General features: G+C 44.9%; 10 protein-coding genes across 10 annotated transcripts; 5 read left to right on the top strand and 5 right to left on the bottom strand.

Annotated features, from left to right (window-relative positions):
• Positions 1 to 163: 163 nt before the first annotated feature.
• Positions 164 to 2,480, top strand: PICMEDRAFT_14280 (hypothetical protein). The gene has a single exon (XM_019160307.1). It carries the CDS (start codon positions 367 to 369, stop codon positions 2,185 to 2,187), a length of 1,821 nt encoding a protein of 606 aa, XP_019019868.1. The 5' UTR covers positions 164 to 366; the 3' UTR covers positions 2,188 to 2,480.
• A 159-nt stretch (positions 2,481 to 2,639) lies between these two features.
• PICMEDRAFT_70366 (hypothetical protein) lies at positions 2,640 to 4,775 on the bottom strand (the record flags this gene model as incomplete). Its single annotated transcript, XM_019163621.1, has 1 exon — positions 2,640 to 4,775. One exon carries the CDS (start codon positions 4,773 to 4,775, stop codon positions 2,640 to 2,642), a length of 2,136 nt encoding a protein of 711 aa, XP_019019867.1.
• A 267-nt stretch (positions 4,776 to 5,042) lies between these two features.
• PICMEDRAFT_86566 (hypothetical protein) lies at positions 5,043 to 5,982 on the top strand. The gene has a single exon (XM_019165021.1). The coding sequence runs from the start codon at positions 5,310 to 5,312 to the stop codon at positions 5,865 to 5,867; it is 558 nt and encodes a 185-aa protein (XP_019019866.1). The 5' UTR covers positions 5,043 to 5,309; the 3' UTR covers positions 5,868 to 5,982.
• Positions 5,983 to 6,098: 116 nt separating this feature from the next.
• Positions 6,099 to 7,373, bottom strand: PICMEDRAFT_70365 (hypothetical protein; the record flags this gene model as incomplete). The annotated part of the gene is made up of 1 exon (XM_019163620.1): positions 6,099 to 7,373. The coding sequence occupies one exon, from the start codon at positions 7,371 to 7,373 to the stop codon at positions 6,099 to 6,101; it is 1,275 nt and encodes a 424-aa protein (XP_019019865.1).
• Positions 7,374 to 7,638: 265 nt separating this feature from the next.
• PICMEDRAFT_14275 (hypothetical protein) lies at positions 7,639 to 9,631 on the bottom strand. Its single transcript, XM_019160306.1, has 2 exons — positions 9,195 to 9,631; positions 7,639 to 9,076 (listed from the first exon to the last, which is right to left on the bottom strand). Exons 1-2 carry the CDS (start codon positions 9,215 to 9,217, stop codon positions 7,951 to 7,953), a joined length of 1,149 nt encoding a protein of 382 aa, XP_019019864.1. The 5' UTR covers positions 9,218 to 9,631; the 3' UTR covers positions 7,639 to 7,950.
• A 289-nt stretch (positions 9,632 to 9,920) lies between these two features.
• PICMEDRAFT_9275 (hypothetical protein) lies at positions 9,921 to 11,771 on the bottom strand (the record flags this gene model as incomplete). The annotated part of the gene is made up of 1 exon (XM_019165083.1): positions 9,921 to 11,771. The coding sequence occupies one exon, from the start codon at positions 11,769 to 11,771 to the stop codon at positions 9,921 to 9,923; it is 1,851 nt and encodes a 616-aa protein (XP_019019863.1).
• Positions 11,772 to 12,618: 847 nt separating this feature from the next.
• Positions 12,619 to 13,735, top strand: PICMEDRAFT_75397 (hypothetical protein; the record flags this gene model as incomplete). The annotated part of the gene is made up of 2 exons (XM_019164936.1): positions 12,619 to 12,625; positions 13,386 to 13,735. 2 exons carry the CDS (start codon positions 12,619 to 12,621, stop codon positions 13,625 to 13,627), a joined length of 249 nt encoding a protein of 82 aa, XP_019019862.1. The 3' UTR covers positions 13,628 to 13,735.
• A 9-nt stretch (positions 13,736 to 13,744) lies between these two features.
• PICMEDRAFT_70362 (hypothetical protein) lies at positions 13,745 to 16,048 on the bottom strand (the record flags this gene model as incomplete). The annotated part of the gene is made up of 1 exon (XM_019163619.1): positions 13,745 to 16,048. One exon carries the CDS (start codon positions 16,046 to 16,048, stop codon positions 13,745 to 13,747), a length of 2,304 nt encoding a protein of 767 aa, XP_019019861.1.
• Positions 16,049 to 16,337: 289 nt separating this feature from the next.
• On the top strand, positions 16,338 to 17,267 carry PICMEDRAFT_14273 (hypothetical protein). Its single transcript, XM_019160305.1, has one exon. It carries the CDS (start codon positions 16,364 to 16,366, stop codon positions 17,135 to 17,137), a length of 774 nt encoding a protein of 257 aa, XP_019019860.1. The 5' UTR covers positions 16,338 to 16,363; the 3' UTR covers positions 17,138 to 17,267.
• Positions 17,268 to 17,519: 252 nt separating this feature from the next.
• Positions 17,520 to 18,529, top strand: PICMEDRAFT_14272 (hypothetical protein). The gene has a single exon (XM_019160304.1). It carries the CDS (start codon positions 17,644 to 17,646, stop codon positions 18,511 to 18,513), a length of 870 nt encoding a protein of 289 aa, XP_019019859.1. The 5' UTR covers positions 17,520 to 17,643; the 3' UTR covers positions 18,514 to 18,529.
• The last annotated feature ends 683 nt before the right edge of the window (positions 18,530 to 19,212 follow it).

Below are 19,212 nucleotides of genomic sequence, written 5' to 3'. Positions count from 1 at the left end.
TCCTTCCCGGTGCACGAAACAGGCAGACCGCAACGTCTCTTTCCCGGTGCTGACGTAAGCAGCATGTTTTTGGGCCCAACTACGGCGGCTAGGCATGTAAATAGTAAATACAATGCCGATAGACGGATCTTGGCTCTAGCTGTCTGCGATTGCAGGAGAAGAAGAGGGTAGGAGGACCTGCTACGTGTACGTAAGGTCGGTAGAAGCTCCTGTTGTCAGCGGTTCGGGTGAAGAGAGATTTTACCGAAGAGACATCCAGCATTAAGGGAAAAACTGACAACTGTTGGCAGATAAAGAAGGGAAAAAGCAGCAAGTTTGCACAACAAAAGAAAGCAAAAGAAGATAAAGCCAGGAATCATCCGCAGTATGAATCACTCTCACAATGGTATTGGCTTTCCAACGTCCAACAACGTCAGCAGCCGGAAACCCTCGAGCAGAGATCACACGGCAAATATCGACACGGACATGGCTGATGCACCGCCCTCTCTCAAGAGCCCCGGGCTACACGATTACACAACGCCTCCAATGCAGACGCAAATGACGTTTGATGGGAACAGCACCAGTGAGAAAAGATACGGCGAGATCCAGAACTTGCCCACACCGTTGGTGTTTAACAATTCCCGAGCCAAAATACGTAAATATTCGTTGGCCAGCCCGACATTCTCAAACGAGCATGTGTTTCCCATAAGCGAGTCACCCCATGACGCTGATTACGATGATACTAGTGCCACTAGTGACAATGTTGATGTAAGGATGGGTGGTGTTGGTTACGACGACTGTAATACCGACGGCAGTTCAAGCGTAGATGTGGAGAATGGCTCTCCTTCCTGTTTACGCATACCTAAAGCCCGTCAAAAAAACATGGAGACAAAAAAAGTCCTAGCAGACAAGAACATATCGAATAACGAGAGATACTTCTCTGAGTTCAGGGTAAAGCAAAGAATTCCTTCAAGTGAAACATCCCCACCAATAGTGAACACATTCGAGGATATCACCAGGCAGCGATCATCATATAGTCCCGAGAGGGCCTCTTTACTGCCCAAAATTAGACCGGTAGATAGAGTTGTTTCTTTACCCTTTCATGATAGTTTTGCCCATCATTCTGCGGATAAAGCTGAAAGAAAATCCAAGAATATAAATCCTAAAGTACCGCAAACTGAGCCTTTACCAAAATCAACAGTAGATCCTAATTTCTCCACCAATTGCCTGATTCAGTTGCACAGTATTGACGAACCAGTACGACCTCAATATTGGAAGCTTTCCACTGAAATCGGCAAAGGATCTTTCAGTAAGGTGTATCTGGCGGATGACGGCAAAACTGCAATCAAAGTCACAGACATAAGATGTAGCAATGATGGCACCCAGTCGAACGAGCTACGATTACGGATTCAAAACTCCTTGACTAGGGAGCTGGAAATATTAAGAGTGCTGGACCACCCCAATATAATTAAACTTATCGGAACAGATTACGACACAGATCGGAGTACTCCAATGGAGAAGATTACAATGGCGATCGAGTATTGCAAAGGTGGAGATTTATATAGTTTTATTTTGGACTATAGATCCGAAGTATCGTCTGAGTTAATCAGATGTATCTTTGCCAACATAGTGTCTGCCATTTCATACATGCACAAAATGGATGTCTGTCATCGAGACATCAAACTCGAGAACATTTTGTTGAAACACTCTCAGTTAGAAATATTGAATTATGGAACCGCCTTGGCAGTAAAGCATAATCCAATTGCAGTTCTCTCAGACTTTGGCTTAAGCAAGAAGATCGATCCTTTAAATCCAATGTTAACCACACGATGTGGGTCTGAAGATTACGTCTCTCCTGAGTTGCTACTCGGAATGCCTTATGACGGTAAACAAAACGATTGCTGGTCACTTGGGGTTGTGCTATACACAATGCTCGAAAGCAGATTGCCTTTTGATCCATTGCCAAATGAGCGTGAAAACAGATTGAAAAGAAAGTCTAAACCTGCACATAGAATAGCGATGATATTATGGGAATGGTATGTTATGAAAGATTTCAAACTGAGTGAAGAATATGGGTCGGCGAAACAGATTGTAAAACAGTTGCTAGCCAAGAGAAATAAACGTGCCACTATTGATGAAATACAGGAGAATCCCTGGTGTGCACCTTACATTATCAAGTCAAGTAAAGACAATGGAGTAAGCGAATAGTCCACCGCAGAGGCACAGATGTCAGTTGCTAATGAGAAGTTAATGGTAAGCGAAAAAGGGTCGACAAAGTACTTAGTTTATAAATCTATTCATTCGGGTTCTAGGTTTTATATGTATAACCATCTTCTATCTATAGATGGACAACAAATGTCGAGTAACTGACAAGTCACAGTATATCTGAGTGAAAGAGAAGAAAAGGGAGAGAAAAGTAAGTAGGAAAAACGCAAAGCTAATTTTAAATAGCAATTCTTGTAAACTAAAGTAAAAAATAATTGAGATAGTAAAAACAGTTTGAGAGCTAAAGGTCTAAAAATTCCAAGCAGTGGATGATATTTTCCGTAATAAAAAAAGAGCCCATTAATAATTGTGGATCAGAAAAGAGTAAACTAATAAAGCTGATAAATTGCAAAACGATGAGAGATGGGAGAAGGTAGAAAAGTTGTAATTCTTGCTTACTGAATCTGTTGCTCATCCAAAAACCAGTATCTATCCTTGAAAACCTCATAGTTAGATACTTCGAACTGGAACATGTTGATCAGATTTGAAAAGATCTTACAGTGGAAAAAAATGGGTTCGTCTATTTCACTGAATTGGTAAATTTGATCTGACGAAGGAAATTTATCATGAACGACGTTAGCGTTAGACCTATAAAGTTGCTTATCGTGATTGTCTCTATTGAAGTTACCATTTAACGAGTTCTGGTGAGCGGAACCATTGGAGTTCCCAAGTTTCATGTCTATTTTCTCAAGCTCATAATCTAATAAAGGTTTGAAAGTTTTTTCAAGAGGCAGAATCGCACATAACCAAATTCTGGTTTTGTAAATCTTAAACAATTCTTTAATCAAACCCCTAAAGTCTAAACGTTGTAAGCAATAGTAATAAATAATCAACTTCTTCTTATCAAACTGGAATTCCACGTTTTTAATAATCAAATCCAAATTCAACGAAGCAGAGTAATTTAGACAAATTTTATAAGCCATTGTTTCATCATTGTACTTTAAAATGAGTTGATTCAATTCATGGGGTTTGGCAAATCTCAAAATCTGCTTGTTTGGAAGGGTGATAAAATTCTCGTCTTCATTAATAATTGATTTTTGATGGGAGTTATTACCATTGCTATGACTGTTGTTGTTATGACTGTTGTTGTTATGACTGTTGTTATTATGATTCGAATGACGTGAAGGAGGTGCTGAGGAAGAGGAAGCGGAGCCAGGCTGGCTTCGATTATTCGAATTGTTCCCAAATTCTAAACTCTTCAAATGTAGCTTCTTCTTCAAGTAGTTGAAAAATAGGGCAAACTTGAACTCAATCACAGGTTTTAGAACCATAACAAGATCTTTTCCCCTATCGCCTTCGATTATGATCAAATCCTTTGGCATAAGCTGCAAGTTGGAATTTTTGGGAAATGATATTATATCAAGTCTACCATTTTTGTTCAAGATCAGAGAATAGTTTTTATTGTTGAGGTGATTGGGGGATTTCAAGTCTTCATTTTGTTTCAGCAAAAACTCTAAAAGCTTGTCAATCCTCTGCCTGATTATACCTAGCTGAGCAGTCGAAGCTGGATCATCTGGTGATTCTCTACTGTTTGACAACCCTAGAAGGTTGTCTAATTGATTTATGACTTGAGTTGCAGTATTGAAATCTCCAAAATACACTGAGCACTGATCGAACTGGCACTTTAACTCAGGAGATATGACGATGGTGTTTGTTGCCTTGTTCAACAAAAGCCCATCATCCAAGGAGATGTATGTTGAGTCAAATTCTGAGTTGCTTCTAGAGTTCGGATTTGAGTTCGGGGCTGAGTTCGAGTTCGAATTCGAATTCGAACTAGAATTCGGTAAACGGGGAGGAGGGTTGAATGTGGACAACGGAGAGGAATCAACATTTTTGCTGTTATTTCTCAAGTCGTACATTTCATTCCTCTGATTGTTCAAATGATTGTACTGTAGAGGAAAAAGCTTCATGCTATTGGTAGAATTGTCCTCGGCAGAAGTATTACTATGCAAGTCTGCGGCATAGCTGGGTCTTCTGTTGAAGATGTTGTTAACGCCACCTTGGAGCTCCAGAGGGAGGGTGAAGTTCGAATTATATTGATTCTGGTTTAGCGATCGAGTGTGTTGTAAAGTGTTATTGGAAAGCAGAGAATCTTTGCTAACCGAGCTAATAGAAGAATGTGGGGAGATGAAAGGTTCGTCATGACCAGCTGTCGTGAAGGTGAGGTGGGGGTTCAGGTAAAATTCCTTATCCGAGGAACTGTTACTTTCGATGTTGCTTGCATTGTTACCAGTGGCATTCAGCAAAAGCTGGTGATCGCTCAAATCCTGAATTGGGTTTTGGTATGGGAATTGCTGTGGCGCTTGTAGGTAGCTTCTCTGCTGCAATTGCTGCTGCTGCTGCTGCTGGATTTGGAACTGCAAGAATTGCTGTTGTTGCTGCAATTGCTGCTGCTGCTGATGCTGAACCTGTTGTTGTTGCAATTGCTGTTGCTGGAGTTGCTGTTGTTGTTGTTGTCCAAACGTGTTTCTTGAGTCGAATGCAAAGTTCGCCGCACCGTTGAATTTCAAGTTTCTTTGGTTGTAAGACATGATGAGGCCCTTGCTGTTTTCTATAGTGTATAAAATTTTATAAATGACTGGAAGCGATCTGATGAAGTGCTGGAAACGCTCGGCGTTGAGTAAAGAGTTGGATAAGTGTGGGGAATGAAGACTCAAGAGACAGAAGTCGTCAGTGTATGGTTCTATTAACAAAATCTATAATTAACTTTTCGTGAGAAATGATAGCACTGAACTGAAATACGGTGTGGTTTTGTCAGTTGGTAATTCGATTTTTTTGGGGAAGGCTGTTTGGTTCTATTTCTATTCCTTTGTAGTTATTATTGTGTTCTGATCTGAACAGAAGCAAAGTCGTGGCTATCTTCTTGTGTAGATTTGCCCGAGGAGAGTGTCGTTCTATTTGGGGGCTGGGGAAAGGGCAGTTGTAGCAAAGTCGGGAGGTTGTAGGGTGAACGCTCTGATCGGATGTGGTTCGGTATAGTAAAGAAAGGGCCAGGAGCGGGGAGGGGGATAAAACGATACTGACAAAGAGAGCCGGTGGCGGATGGCTGTTGTTGACTAGTAAAAATGCAAATCGGATCGGTAAGTGTATCTAGCGAGGCGATTGCAGCATATAATGTGTATAAATTGCGTGTGTGGTGTGCGTGTATATCAAAACAGAGGCTCTTTCCAGAGACAGACCTGCTAGGCGACACAAAAGGAAGGTGCTCGGATCGGTTGGCGACGGCGAATGGCTATCTCGAAAGAGCAAACAGGCAACGCAGGACGGGACAACACGAATGCACGCACACCTCGCGGAATGGAGGGCCTACGAAAGACTGGCAAAGGAAAAGAGAGGCCTCGATAGCGGGTCACCAGCCTTCGGACAACCGTGTTTCCCACCGCCACCAGCAGCGTTCGGCGCCAGCCATCAACACCATCCCCGTCATCAACAACAACACCGCCGCAGCACCCGCGGCTGCGTGGGCGGGCCCGCCACCGCCGTCCCCTCGTTTCTTCTTCCTCTGCCGCGTCCCGGCGTGCGCGCCGGCCTGTGGTGACGTAACTCAGGGCAGCGGGGCGAGGGGCCACGGCGGTCTAGACCGCCTGAGCGGGGCCACCCTTGCCGATTGGCCACTCCAGTAGGTGGGTGGGGTGTGCAGAGCGCGGACCAAGAGAGGGAGAACGCCACCGATAGAGCCAGAGATAGAAGCAAAGGTGCAGACACGTCGCGGGGGAGGCAGAGGGAAAAGGGGAAAGGGGGCAACAATCAAACGGGGGGTTTGAGTTATCTGTGGATCTTCACCACGTGCGGCTGTGGACAACGGCTGAGCACGCCGCGTGGCAGGCCGACAGCTGGGCATGCCGCCAGGGCAATCAGGGCAACTCGGGCCTGGACGGCGTGTGGTGCTGATGTGCCGGCACAGGCTCGGCGGTGGTGTACTCCCAGCACCACTTGTGCACGCCGGGCGCAATCCGGGCACGCGAGACCACCATGCCGTGGTATGCATCGGCGCTGCCGGAGGAGCCCTCCCACTGCTCGACGCGGGTCTTGATGGCCTCGTTGAGGTCCTCGAAGAACTTGAAGTCGCCAATGCTGAGCCCGAGGAAGCCCGTGAGGCAGTTTTCCCGGATGGTCAGCACGAGCTCGTGCCCCCGCTCGTCGGCAACGACAAACTTGGCCCGCTTCACGCCCAGCGCCCGCCGGTGCATGTACACGTAGCTGTCGAGCTTCTTCCAGATGCGCACGCGCCGCACAAGAATGTACTGCGGCGCGTACTGCACGGACGCACGCTCTGCCCACACGTTGTCGTCGGCAAGCTCGCTGACAAGCGTGTACTGGATGTCGTCAAACCGTCGAGCCGTGTCCTTCTCCCTCTGCTGCGGTCTCTCCTCAGCCAGAGCCAGTTTCCGACGCTTCTCCCCCCGCGGCGTCTCGCCAGCCGTACTCGGCGTCTCCACATCACTGTCAGAAAAGTCCTCGTCAAGCAAGTCCTTGTGGTTGTACACGCGCACAAACTCCTCCCACACCCACTGCTGGCCGTACGAACGCAGCTCCCGCTGCAAAATGAGCTCCGGAATGACATAGAAGTTGTTCATGCACACCAGTTCCATCTGCTCCTTGTACCGCTTGCCGCGGATCCTCACCTTAATCCATATTTGGAACTTGTCCAACAACCAGTAGTCGATCCCGAGTTCCTTCCCCGCCAGCTTGTTCTCAATCCCAAGCTTCAGGTATAACACATCGAGGTCCTCCTGGTTCCACTCGTCCTCGTAGTACGGCCTTCCATTCTGAAACTTGTAATATCGCACCTTCCCGTGCAAATCAACTATATCCCTCACGTCCTTGCTGATGGTGTCAAACACTGCTGGAAACGTAACAACATCAAACGTCTTGTGTTGCAACTCCTTCTTCTTGAAGTCTCTCCCATCGAAGTACTGGGGAAACTTAAATCTCGAGTCGCTGAAGTCGGTCATGTGTAACGTGTATGGATAGTTCATAGCCTTCGAGGGAGGCCTGTTTCTCGAAACCCCTAGCAATAAGCCCACGATCGTCTCATCGACAGGATAATCCGGCAATTCGCTAATCCGAGTCACGCTCTTGGATCGATAGTTGTTGTTAATGGTAAATTGGTTTTGTTTATTATCCATCCTATCCTTAATTCTCTTTCTGGAGTTCCAGCACCTCAATTGTCCCTCTATCGCTCTACTTAGCGTGACAGCGAAAGTTTGGTCGAGTCGACAAGCAGAGGCTTGAGTGTGTCTTTTTCAACAGTCCGTGAAAAAAAAAAATAACGCGTACTTTTAAAAAGATCGCTCTAGTCGGAAGGTTTTATTTTTCAGTTTAAGTCTATATTTTTAACAGAAAGATGCCAGTTGATGACTCAATCCATCATTGAATCTCAAATATATAAATGGGGAAAGGGATTATACACAAAATTGATGGGAGTGTTGGGAAAAAAAGAGTGGAACTATAAATAAAGTTTCGGAGAAAGGAAAAAATGATAAACAGCGTGTAAGGAAAAAAGATGAATACATTAGAATTCGTTGACTAATATTAGTTTTTTAATTCGACGAGTTGAGCGTGGAATTGGATTTGATTATTTTTAAAGAGAAGAACGTTGGGTAAGTTGTTATGTTTGTTTCTTGTCTTCCATTCATTGCTTTATCTTAATTCGAATGACAAAATGGGTAGAAAAGATCTATTCTAGAAGTGAATTGGATTAACTTAGTACTTTAATTTCTTTGGTTGTTCCCAAGTGTTTTCTTGGTTAGTGAAGTGACCGTAGGAAGCGGTCTTGAAATAGATTGGTCTTGCCAAGTCTAATTCTCTGACCAAACAACCTGGTCTCAAGTCGAAGTTGTTTCTGACAATAGCAACCAATTCTTCGGAGGTCTTGTCAGAGGTACCGTAGGTATCGACGTAGATGGACAATGGCTCAGCAACACCAATAGCGTAGGAGAATTGGACCAAACATCTTCTGCACAAACCTGCGTTGACTAAGGACTTGGCAACCCATCTTGCAGCGTAAGCAGCAGATCTGTCAACCTTCGAGAAGTCCTTACCTGAGAAGGCACCACCACCGTGAGCACCCCAACCACCGTAGGTGTCAACAATGATCTTTCTACCGGTCAAACCAGCATCACCTTGTGGACCACCAATGACGAATCTGCCGGAAGGTTGGATGTGGTAAATAGTCTTGTCGTCCAACAAATGTTCTGGGATGACCTTCTTGATGATGTGCTTGGTCAACTCGGTTCTGATGTCGGCAGTGGAGATGTCGTCGGAGTGCTGGGCGGAGATGACAATGGTGTCAACTCTCAGTGGGACAACAGCACCACCTTCCTTCTTGTATTCAATGGTGACCTGGGTCTTGGTGTCAGGTCTCAACCATGGCAAAGAGCCGCTTCTTCTGGCGTCAGCCATGGCGCCGTTCAACTTGTGCGCAAGCAAAAGAGTCAATGGCAACTTCTCGTCAGTTTCGTCGGTGGCGTAACCAAACATGATACCCTGGTCACCGGCACCCAATTCCTCCAAGGCCTTTTCGTAGTGCAAACCTTGGGCGATGTCTGGGGATTGTTGTTCAATGGCAACCAAAACGTTACAGGTCTTGTAGTCAAAACCCTTTTCAGAGTCGTCGTAACCAATGTGCTTGATGGTGTCTCTGATGACCTTCTGGAAGTCAACGTTGGCCTTGGTGGTGATTTCACCGAAAACCATGATCATACCGGTCTTGGATGCGGTTTCACAACCAACCTTAGACAATGGATCGCCGGCCAAACATGCGTCTAAGATGGCGTCCGAGACTTGGTCACAGATCTTATCTGGGTGGCCTTCACCAACGGATTCAGAACTATGGTATATAGTGGGGCGCGGGGGGTCGATCATGTTAGTACTCTCTTCTCATCGTCGTGTTTCACCTTCGTCTCCTTCTTCAATTCTTCTGTTCTTCCGTCCTTCCTGGTACATACGTAAAAAGGAAAGTTTCAGACATTGTGTGGTTTATTTGGGTGTGGTTGTAGGCGCTTTTGCTTGTACAAAGGTCGTCTGTCGGGGAAGAAAACCTAGACTGCAGCAGAAGAAAGGGCGGTACCTGCTATGACACCCGCAACCATACAGGCCCGTCTGCAAGATGCGGGAAATGGGTCCGTCTTTATACATCGGAGCCAAAAAAAATTTTCAGATGCAACAGCCCCCAGGGAGAACGAGCACCGGAACAGGCTTGGGGCTCTCGTCTCGCTGCCGCCGCTGCATGTGCTCTCTCGTCCGCTCGTACAGCGCGCTGCGCTGGCACATGCGCTGCTCGTACCGGCAGGCACCACACATGTGAAAACGGTAAGCATGTGCTCTTGGCGCCCTGGTCTAGCTCTTTGCCGTCCTCGGGGGTAAGGGCGGCACGTTTTGTCCACGTTGCCAAACAGCGGAGTGTCTCTCTGGCGGACCCGATGGCCCTTTTGGCAAAGGGAAGAACCACGGGCACACCCCCTCCCCCCCCCCCCCGGGGCCCATACCGGTGAAGGGAGCGGGGAGGCCCGCAATGCGTTGCCAGATGTGCGCGGCGGCACGTGATGCGACACTGCTGCTCCGGAGCCGGCGTGGCGGGGAAAAGTGGAGCGGTCACGTGAGGCGCATGGTGGTTTTGTTGACATATACTTACTTTAGCTATTACATACATATATATATTTAAATATACACCACTACAGCTTCGGTTTCTTCCAGAAGTACTGTTTGTGGGTCTTTCTGCAGCTTCTCAAGTGCGAGGAGGATCCCTTCAATTCCTCCACGAGTTGCACACGATGGATGTCGGAGTCCTTCTCCGGCATATAGTAGTACTCCTCGTCCAAGGGCTTGCCGGCAGCATCCTTCCCCTGTCTGAAGATGACGCCGATGCAGGCCACAGAGTGGATGAGAATGCACCTGAGCTGCAGCTTCGTGAGGTTGTGTTTCTTGATGGAATTCAGCTCGCAGATGGAACTGAAGGGCGTCTGTAAGATCCGCGAGTAGGCGATGTGGTTTGTCACCAGGTTCGAGATGTTGGCAAGCTCCGGCACCGTCGAAAGCACGGCGTCTACCTCTGCCTGCGGCATCGATCTAAGGATGTCCTCCTCGCTCTGCTTCGTCTTCTTCGCCCGGCCTCGTTTCTTCTGCTCCTCGGCAGGTAGCTCTGCGCCCTTTGGCTCTGGCGTCTTGCTGCGTTCTTCCCTAAAGATTGGTTTCTCCACAGCAGGCGTGTCTGATGCTGGTAATAGCGGTGGCACGCTCTCCTGGGAGACAGCAGCTCGGTGGACAGGGCTACTGCTGACAACACTGACAGGTTTCTTCTTCTCAGTGGAAGAGGCAGCAGCAGCAGTACTCTTGTTTTTGTTGGTGATGTCTGCAAGAGGCTTTTTCACTGTCTTTGCAGGCTCGGACATGACAGGAGAAACAGCATCAGCCTTCGGACTCTCACTGGCCTTCTTGGCTGCAGCTTCATCAGCAGGCCGCTTCTCGCATGGGGCTGGACTTGCGCGTTTGTAGATGATGGTATTTGCCAAGTTCTTTCTCATAATTGGTCTTGCTCCCGACGACGAAGAAGACAGATCTTTCTTCTCCTTCAGCTCTGCAAGAGTAGGATGTGTCGAAAACTGAAGTTTCTTCTCCTCGACAATCTTAAGCAAGTCTCCGGTGGAAAGCTTCCTTTTGTTGGGCTCATCAACCGGAGCGCTACTTGGGCCTGTGGAAGTCTTGGAAACAAGATTAAGAGGATCCTTCTTGTACACCAGCAACGCCAAGTCGCCTCTGAAGTCAAGAACAGTTCCCTCAATAAGAGGCATTCTGATGGTCTCGTCCTTGAGCATGTAGAAGTTTGTGAAAGCGGAAGATCTCGTGAGAATCCGGGATTCGGAGGAGGTGGCCTCGTTGACATTATCGTTTTCCTCTTCAGAGTCATCTTTGTTGACTGTAATCAAGAACTCTTTGTCTTTGATGTGTTCGACGCCTATCAGTTTTGGAATGGTGATGTTCAGTCCATTGAACCCAAGACACTTAAGCACTATCATTTGCGTCTCCGTGTCGAATTGAACCTCTGCGTGTACCCGGGAAATCAGCTTGTTACTAGAGTTCAATTTGAAGCTACAGGAGAGTCCAGATCTACCAATCTTGAAAACATCTCCATTCAAAGGAATGTACATGACGTTTTGGAAATTTTTCGTGCTCAATGGTTGCAACACGTCGATCCCGGACATTCCATCAGGCTTAGCTCTCTTGGACTCCTGCAAGAAGCCCGCCTCTGGTGCAACTCTAGATATTTTAGAAGGTGACGAGTCGGCAGTGATCTTCACCATCGATTCGTCGGCTTCTGAGTGGTCACTGGTGATGGTAACATCCCCCAATGATGAGGACGGGTCAGGCGTCAGATAAGCATCGTATCTGTCCTTTTCCCTCTGTTCATTCTTGTATGGTTTTGCTTTGGATAGCGATTCAAACCCGTCCTTGAAGGGAATGTTGTCCAGCTCGTTCTCACTATGGAGCAACGGTGACGAAGGTGGGAATTGGCTGTTGATATTCATTCAGTTGTTTCCGAGTCTGTGGCTCGTTGTATCTTTCATTAACAATTCTACACAGAAGATTTGAATGTCGTAAACAAATTGCTTAGACAAAACAACATATAGAAACCAACAAGAGCATCAAAGCTCGTAACCAGAATAGTTCACCATGACTCCAAACACGTCTAACGCAGTCTGCCTACTCGCAAACAATAAAATTTCTAAAGTGTACCAAACGTAAACAAGAAAAAAAGAAAACGCCAAAAGCGACCGCGTCCGTGTTTCTGCACTAGCTTTCCTGTTCTTTCCAGCCATCGAGGTTGCTAAGCAGAAGCTATTGCCAATTCATTCCTGGATGTTGCCTAGCCGAATCTCTTTGTACTAATCATCTGGCATATACTTGGTTCTTGTGAGTGTGACATCTCAAAAGACTAGGCTACACTGGTAGGCTGTGTTGTACCTAACAGTAGTCCATAAACGCGTCGCGTCACGTGTAGTTCAACTGGTTTACGAAAATTTCAGATACCACACATTCATTTCCAACCTTTTTCACTGTGTTCGTATTATTTCTACGCAGCTGGCGGTTCCGGACTATACAAGTAGTTACGGTTTTAAGGAAGGATTAAAATCATAAGTGATGTAGTCGGTATACTTCCGTAATGGACAGTCCACCCTCCAGGTTTTCCGAATACTGACCCGGGGAAAGGGAGAAAACCACTCTCGACTCCAATAGCAACTTGGACTGCTTGTATAGTGAAATCTCTCGGCACGCCGCTGTTTCCAACACTTCAGTGCGTACCGTGGGCTACCGGCGTGTTTTCTTAGAATTTACGCCTATCGACCCAAAACAGAAAAAATATAGCCCTCTTTTATGGCACGTGCTTTTGCTCAGGGTTAGGCTTACAACAAAAAAAATTTGCGCGCAGTCCCACCAGCACAGTTTTCTGGTGCAAAGGGAGAGCCGGGGCAAGGACACCTCGCTCCGCTCCATCAGCAAAAATTGAGAACAAGCGAGGGGGAAGGCGAGAGAGAGGGAGGAGTGGAAATTTGATATACCTACATTTCTGTTTATCTGGAATAGTTGTTGACGGGTTATCATACACTAAAATACATCACTTCGTATAACAAGTAACAATACACAGACAACATGAGTAGTATGTACAACATTCACTGGAGCCGCTGACATGCAAGAGAGAATATCGCAATAGTACGGAAAGTGAAGACATGCAAATAAAGAAATGAAGAAAAAATAGTCGACACTAGAAAATGTGGACAAGAGAAGTGCAAGGTCCAACGGAGAAAGCTGCAACAGCTTAGCTGCTTGAAACTATTTGTCAATAGAAGATGTGAACAGTGTTGAAATTGCAGAAAGATATAGCCATTTGGGTATAATATGACAGCTTGAGCAAGGATTTCACCGATTTTGGCTACACGTTGCACAAATAACCACTGGCATAGTCAAGGATAAGAGGACGAATTAAGGGCTTCACGACAGATCACAGTTGATTTCCATGTCTGACAGTTTCACATACTGTACCGTACTTATAAGCGCATTCTCTATATATGATTGACTTGATGAAGATACTAACGCAAATTTTTTATTTCCAACCATTTCCATTTATTTCTAATTTATTACAGAGGGTACTCCATCTTTAGGTAAGAAACACGTCAAATCCCACACTTTGTGCAAGAGATGTGGTAAGAGATCCTTTCACAACCAAAAGAAGACCTGTGCTTCTTGTGGTTACCCAGCTGCCAAGATGAGAAAGTTCAACTGGGCTGCTAAGGCTAAGAGAAGAAGAACTACCGGTTCCGGTAGAATGACCCACTTGAAATACGTTTCCAGAAAGTTCAAGAACGGTTTCCAATCTGAAAACTAATTTTTTTCAAAGTTTATTATTAATTAAAATCGTATAGTACTTTTAGATATAACTTTAAAAAAATTTGCAAATCTGCTTTTGTGGTATATTATATCAAACTTCCATGATAATATCTACCTAGGCACTTCCCTCGAAGTCGCCTAATTCCGCCATTTCGTAGTCTTCGTCTTCATCATTTACATAATTGATACTATCGTGCAATCGATCTGCCTCATCGCCTGTAACACACATGCCGACTATATCTCTAGCTAAATCTATAGTTTCATCTGAATAACCAAATTCTATCCCATTGTACAAATCGATTTCAATCTGTATACGATTTTCAGTTACTCTCTTCTGTTCCTTTGGAGGCAACTTAGTGAGCGAAAGAATGGAGTTCCACAGTCCATACTTGTCTAGCTCGTTCTTTTCTTGTACGCCGTTGAATAAAACTCCGTTATAGTTGGCGTGTCTCAATTTGGTCACAAAATCGATCGACTCATTTTTCATGCTTTTGGAAGAAATTCTGAGCAATACGATTATCATCTCACGTAACGTCAAATTCGATAACTCATTAATCTTGACACTGCTCTCCTGTGCGATTAAATGATGTAAGATTTTCACCGACTTGGATATTAAATCGATTCTTAAATTGTTGTTCGATGAACGTGGTGATCTAATGATCATCTCCTGTTCCTCTCCAATCATCTGGCACAAAATTCTAGTAAGTTTCGAGTTAGTGTTAAGCGGCAATGTTATCATGATCAAAGCAGAGTAAAAAGACTCAAACAAATCCATTATTAGCATCTTTGTACTCAAAATGTAATGCTCTTGCTTCTGAAAGTATTCAAACTTTGTTCTAAGTATCTCCTCATATTGATCGAAAGAGTGTGTTTGAGGATATGATGATAGTTTATTCGAGGGTATTGAGACCATTTCTAGTAATTCTAGATGGTGATTGCTCCCTATCAAATGGTTCAACCCAAACACATTAAAGTGAATTTGAGAAGGCGAAATAGTTGTCAAAAATTGCATAATCTGCTCCAATATCTGGATGGTGATCTCGTTAGCCGTTGTCGGTTTAGTGATTGAATTTCGCCTAGTATTGCCAAAGGCAAATCTGTCGTCGTCATGGATCGAATTTAGCAAAATTTCAACAGTGCTGTATATAAAATGAATTGGAGTTTTTCTTGATAAAAAGCTATTGACCATATTCTGTTGAGGAACTTTTTTCCAAAACGTAGAATTTGCACTTGAGTTGGTAAATGTAAAAACGTGAAAAGACGCAACTTTGCTTAGTGTACTTAGAAGATCCATTAAAAAAATTGCAGTAAACACCTCCAAAATTTTAACATGCATTGTTTTTTCGACAAAACTATAGTCCATCAGTCCACTGTTCTCTTTATCTTGCATAGTAACAAAGTTCATCATATGGTTTGATCCTGGTAAAGACAAATAATCAAATTCGGGCTTGAAAATTCCTTGAAAATGCCATAGCATTGAAACAATTTTATCTGTAGTTTCGCCAATGAATTTTTCATTAATGGCTTTCGGTCGATAATTCAAAGCAAAATTGATTAAAGACAATAAGAAAGGAATAGGTAGCAATTGGGATTCGTCAAGCTCAAACGTCTGGATAACATATTCTAGTAATATCTCTATGAAGTTGATGAGTAAATAATCTATTCGGTTTTTATCCTGGAAGTTGATTAAGTACCTCAATATTGCTGACTTAAAACTGTTTTCATTTGCCAAAATCTGAAAATCATTTGACGTGTAATCGAATGTAGACGAAATATTCTCAAGGTAATTCAACGTAGGTCTTGGCATTCCTGAAATAACATAATTTGTCACTGCCTCTATGAACAAAGTTTTTTCATCTTGAAAAAAAGTGGCTTGATTCACAACGACAACCTTGATATCGGTATGTGATTTTTTCTCTGAGATTCTTTCCACCTCAGATCTGCTGTTATTTTCTTCATTCATAGCTGGGGTAGTGTTTTGCGTTGATGCAGACATGTGGGAAGTATTCTGCGTAGAAGTTTCATGTTGCGACAATGCTGTGGAGTTGGAATCAACCGATCTCAATTTCCTTTTCCTGCTGTTGGTCTGATAGAGATTTTTGTTTTCAGAGACCAAGAACTCGTTTTCCGATTTCATCTTCGATAGCGACTCGTTCAACGCTTGGATGTAGGATTCTTTATCTCTTAGCATTTTGTCAAAATCTTCCTTGAGGCGTTTCTGGGCTTCAGTTTGCTCCTTGTGAATCTTCTCGATCTGACCTCTCAAAATTGCATTTTCTCCCTTCATCTGGTATATATCATCCTTAGGTCCATATGTCTGGATCTGTCCTGATGGTTGTGTCGCCTGAGCATTGTTGTAGACTTGCTCCAAGTCGAAATCGTCGTCGTCGTCAAAGGTGTCATCATTTTCCAATGGCATGGTGGCTTGGGATTCCTTCTTAATCTCTTTGTATTTCCCTCTATGACTACACAGAGTGAAAACTTGTTCCCTTTGTTTGACGTGCTTCGCCGTTGGAATGGCTTTGTAACGCGTATAGGACATTGCAGATATTGTCACGTGCTCGCGGTTTCTGCGGAAAGATTCATGTTTCGCTGCAAGATGAAGGTGAAGATTACAAACTAAGAAAATTTTTCAGGGTGCCGTTTCCGGAGGAGTAAAGCACTTAAAGATCAGGTCTTTGCTGCTTTTGCCCTTAAGTCTCCAATAACGGAAAATTGACATCAGCAACTAGCCATGGTGAGCGATTCCAAAGAAAGAGACGCATTGAATGCAAAAAAGCACGGAGTGAAAAGAGAAGTTCCAAAGGCATCACTTGTTCCGGTGCAGCCCAAGCCGCTAAGTTCCAAAGATAAAACCACAAAGAGACTTATAGTGGTTCTTACACAGGCATGTCTTGAAACGCACAAAGTGAGCAGTAGCAGTGGACCTGGGCACGACAAGTATGTGCTACTCAACTGTGACGACCACCAAGGATTGCTCAGAAAGATGGGTCGTGATATCTCTGAAGCCAGACCAGATATCACCCACCAGTGTCTTTTGACTCTTTTGGACTCTCCAATAAATAAGGCCGGAAAACTGCAAGTTTACATTCTCACATCGAAAAACGTGTTGATCGAAATCAATCCATCTGTGCGTATCCCTAGAACATTCAAAAGATTTTCTGGTTTGATGGTCCAGCTTCTGCATCAGTTGTCCATCAGATCTGTCGATTCCGAAGAAAAATTACTCAAGGTCATCAAGAACCCTATAACCGACCATCTTCCCACCAAGTGCCGTAAGGTGACGCTTTCCTTTGACTCGGAAGTTGTGAGACCACAAGAGTACATTAGCAAGTTAGATGACGACGAAAGTCTCTGTGTGTTTGTTGGTGCAATGGCCAGGGGAAAAGATAACTTTGCTGACGAAATGATCGACGAAAAGATTGGTCTATCCGAATACCCACTCTCTGCATCTGTGGCCTGCAGCAAAATGTGTCACGGTGCAGAGGATGCGTGGAACATCCTCTAATCACATTGTTACAAATCAGCCCCCGTATGTATGTGTATGTATATGTATATTCTTCATAAATAACGCTAATAAATAGTATGCTATAGAATAAAGGGTCCAAAGTATAATATATAGAATTGAAAGGAAGGTGACTGATGAAGATGAATCTGCCCCTTCCCAAAAGGGAAACTCTAGATTTGAAAATGCGCTACATCCACGACAATATTTTCTGTCGTGGACAGGCCTACTTGTTAAAGATACCAAGAAAGAGAGAACGGGGATGGATGTTGGGCCCATGAAGGGCACTGCATGCTCCTTTTAGTTGTTTTGAGATTGATTTCTAGTTTTGTAGCCTTTTAGGGTTCTGTTTTCTTCTTACTGCTTCATCCTTGAAATTTTAAGTATTGGCTTAGTAGTTCTTGATAACTAAAATTCTCGAAACTTTTTGCTAACCATAAATAAGAAGTAAAATCTTCCAATCAAGCAACTCAAAGTTTCTTAAAAGACGTAAAAAATAAGATTCAAACATGCCAATTGTTGAATCTCCTGCTATCTATGTCCAGAGTGTGTTAACTACCATCGCTACGTATTTCATCCAACATGCTTACGTCAAGCCTATCATTGATTTGCACTCCACAGATGCAAACTTTATTCCATTGGACAAGCCAACAAAGGCCTTGCATATAAGAAGAGACAACAGCAGTAGACAGACCAAGGTCAATGTGTTTGACAACAAGGGTGACAAGCTCTACACCATCGAGAGAGAGTCTGCCAGTACGCCTACCTGGTCTATGTTTACATATCCCCACAGACACGAGGTTGCTACCATCAGAGCTGGGTTCTTCCTAAAGTCTTTTGATTTCCACAACAAGTTTGGAATGCAACACAGGGTCTTGGAGCGTGAGAACGGGTTATCCGGTAGATTGAGAACCTTTTACTTGAATGACGGATACAAGTACGTGTGGACCAGGGGTTCTAAGTTTCTAGAACGTGTCACCAATCCGGGCGGTAACGAAGAAGAAACCAGGGAGCGTATTGCAAAAGTCAGATTGATGAGACAACGTAAGTTTGATTACGAGTTAGTTGTGGACGAAAACAAGGTCGACCTCGAGGTTGCCATTGTCACCGGCTTCCTCTGCATGATGACATTCTGGGGTATGGGAGATATCACCGAGACTGTCGGTCCAACGTACATTCCAGAGCCCCAGGCGGCTCCTGAAGTGAAGGCTGTTGAACCTGTCGCTGCCAAGCAGGAACCGGTTATCATTGAAAAAGTGATCGAAAGAATCATCGAGAAGGCCCCTGCTGCGCCTGAGGCCACAAAGGAGCCTATTCCCAACATCACGCTTGAGGTGCAAGCAGACGACGACGCCGATGTAATCATCGAAAAAGCTTAGTCTGTCACCATCATCTGAGCTCCTCTACTTTACCGCTTTCACTGTTATTTTTCTATCTCTTCCTACCTTTTTCTCCTGTCCTCTTTACCCGATTTCGCCTTTCGGCGTTTTTCCGTACCGTTTCACACCTATGTAATCCACATTGTTCCTGCAGACGTTTGTTCGCAGACACGAGTTTCTAATCAGCCACTCATAAATAAGACACCCATAGATCCCACCCCCTTTTTCGCCCCCCACCCCCGCTGTCGCTGTCCGACAAAGTTAGATAAGCGACACGCTCGGAGTTGTCCCGCCTCCTCCCCGCCGCTGCCCATCGCCCTTCCCGGTCTCTCCCCACCCCCACTATTCCCGCACAGCCCGCAGCCGGGCATCACGTCAGTGTGACATGGGGTATTCCTGGCGCCGACAACGGGCAAGAAGGGCACGCTGCCGTATAAAGGCGGCATTTCCTCTCTCTGCCAATGTTGATCTGCCCTGCTCTGCTCAGAATCAGCTGGTGGCTCCGGCTGGATTTTACTGTCACAAACCATTGCACGAAGGATAGCCAGGAACTATCAGGTAACGAATAGACACAGCAAACATGAGTGAAACACAAGGACCATGCACCACCGCCATCTGCCCCCTGTGCCAGGGCGTCTCGTGGACGGGCGAGCCTGTGAAAGGAGACGATATCAAGGACGTGATGGAGAAGTACCCGCA

The sequence above is a fragment of the Pichia membranifaciens genome, assembly GCF_001661235.1.
Source record: "Pichia membranifaciens NRRL Y-2026 unplaced genomic scaffold PICMEscaffold_1, whole genome shotgun sequence".
In the NCBI taxonomy this organism is placed as follows: Eukaryota; Fungi; Ascomycota; class Pichiomycetes; order Pichiales; family Pichiaceae; genus Pichia; species Pichia membranifaciens.
The sequence above is the reverse complement of the archived record's forward strand: the minus strand, read 5'-3'. Positions and strand labels throughout refer to the sequence as shown.

Coding starts and splice junctions, on each gene's coding strand:
- PICMEDRAFT_14280 (XM_019160307.1), top strand. CDS start 367: ATGAATCACTCTCACAATGGTATTGGCTTTCCAACGTCCAACAACGTC.
- PICMEDRAFT_86566 (XM_019165021.1), top strand. CDS start 5,310: ATGCAAATCGGATCGGTAAGTGTATCTAGCGAGGCGATTGCAGCATAT.
- PICMEDRAFT_14275 (XM_019160306.1), bottom strand. CDS start 9,217: ATGTCTGAAACTTTCCTTTTTAC. Junction 9,077..9,194: donor TCTGAAACTTTCCTTTTTAC/GTATGTACCAGG, acceptor TATATACCATAG/TTCTGAATCCGTTGGTGAAG.
- PICMEDRAFT_14273 (XM_019160305.1), top strand. CDS start 16,364: ATGGTGAGCGATTCCAAAGAAAGAGACGCATTGAATGCAAAAAAGCAC.
- PICMEDRAFT_14272 (XM_019160304.1), top strand. CDS start 17,644: ATGCCAATTGTTGAATCTCCTGCTATCTATGTCCAGAGTGTGTTAACT.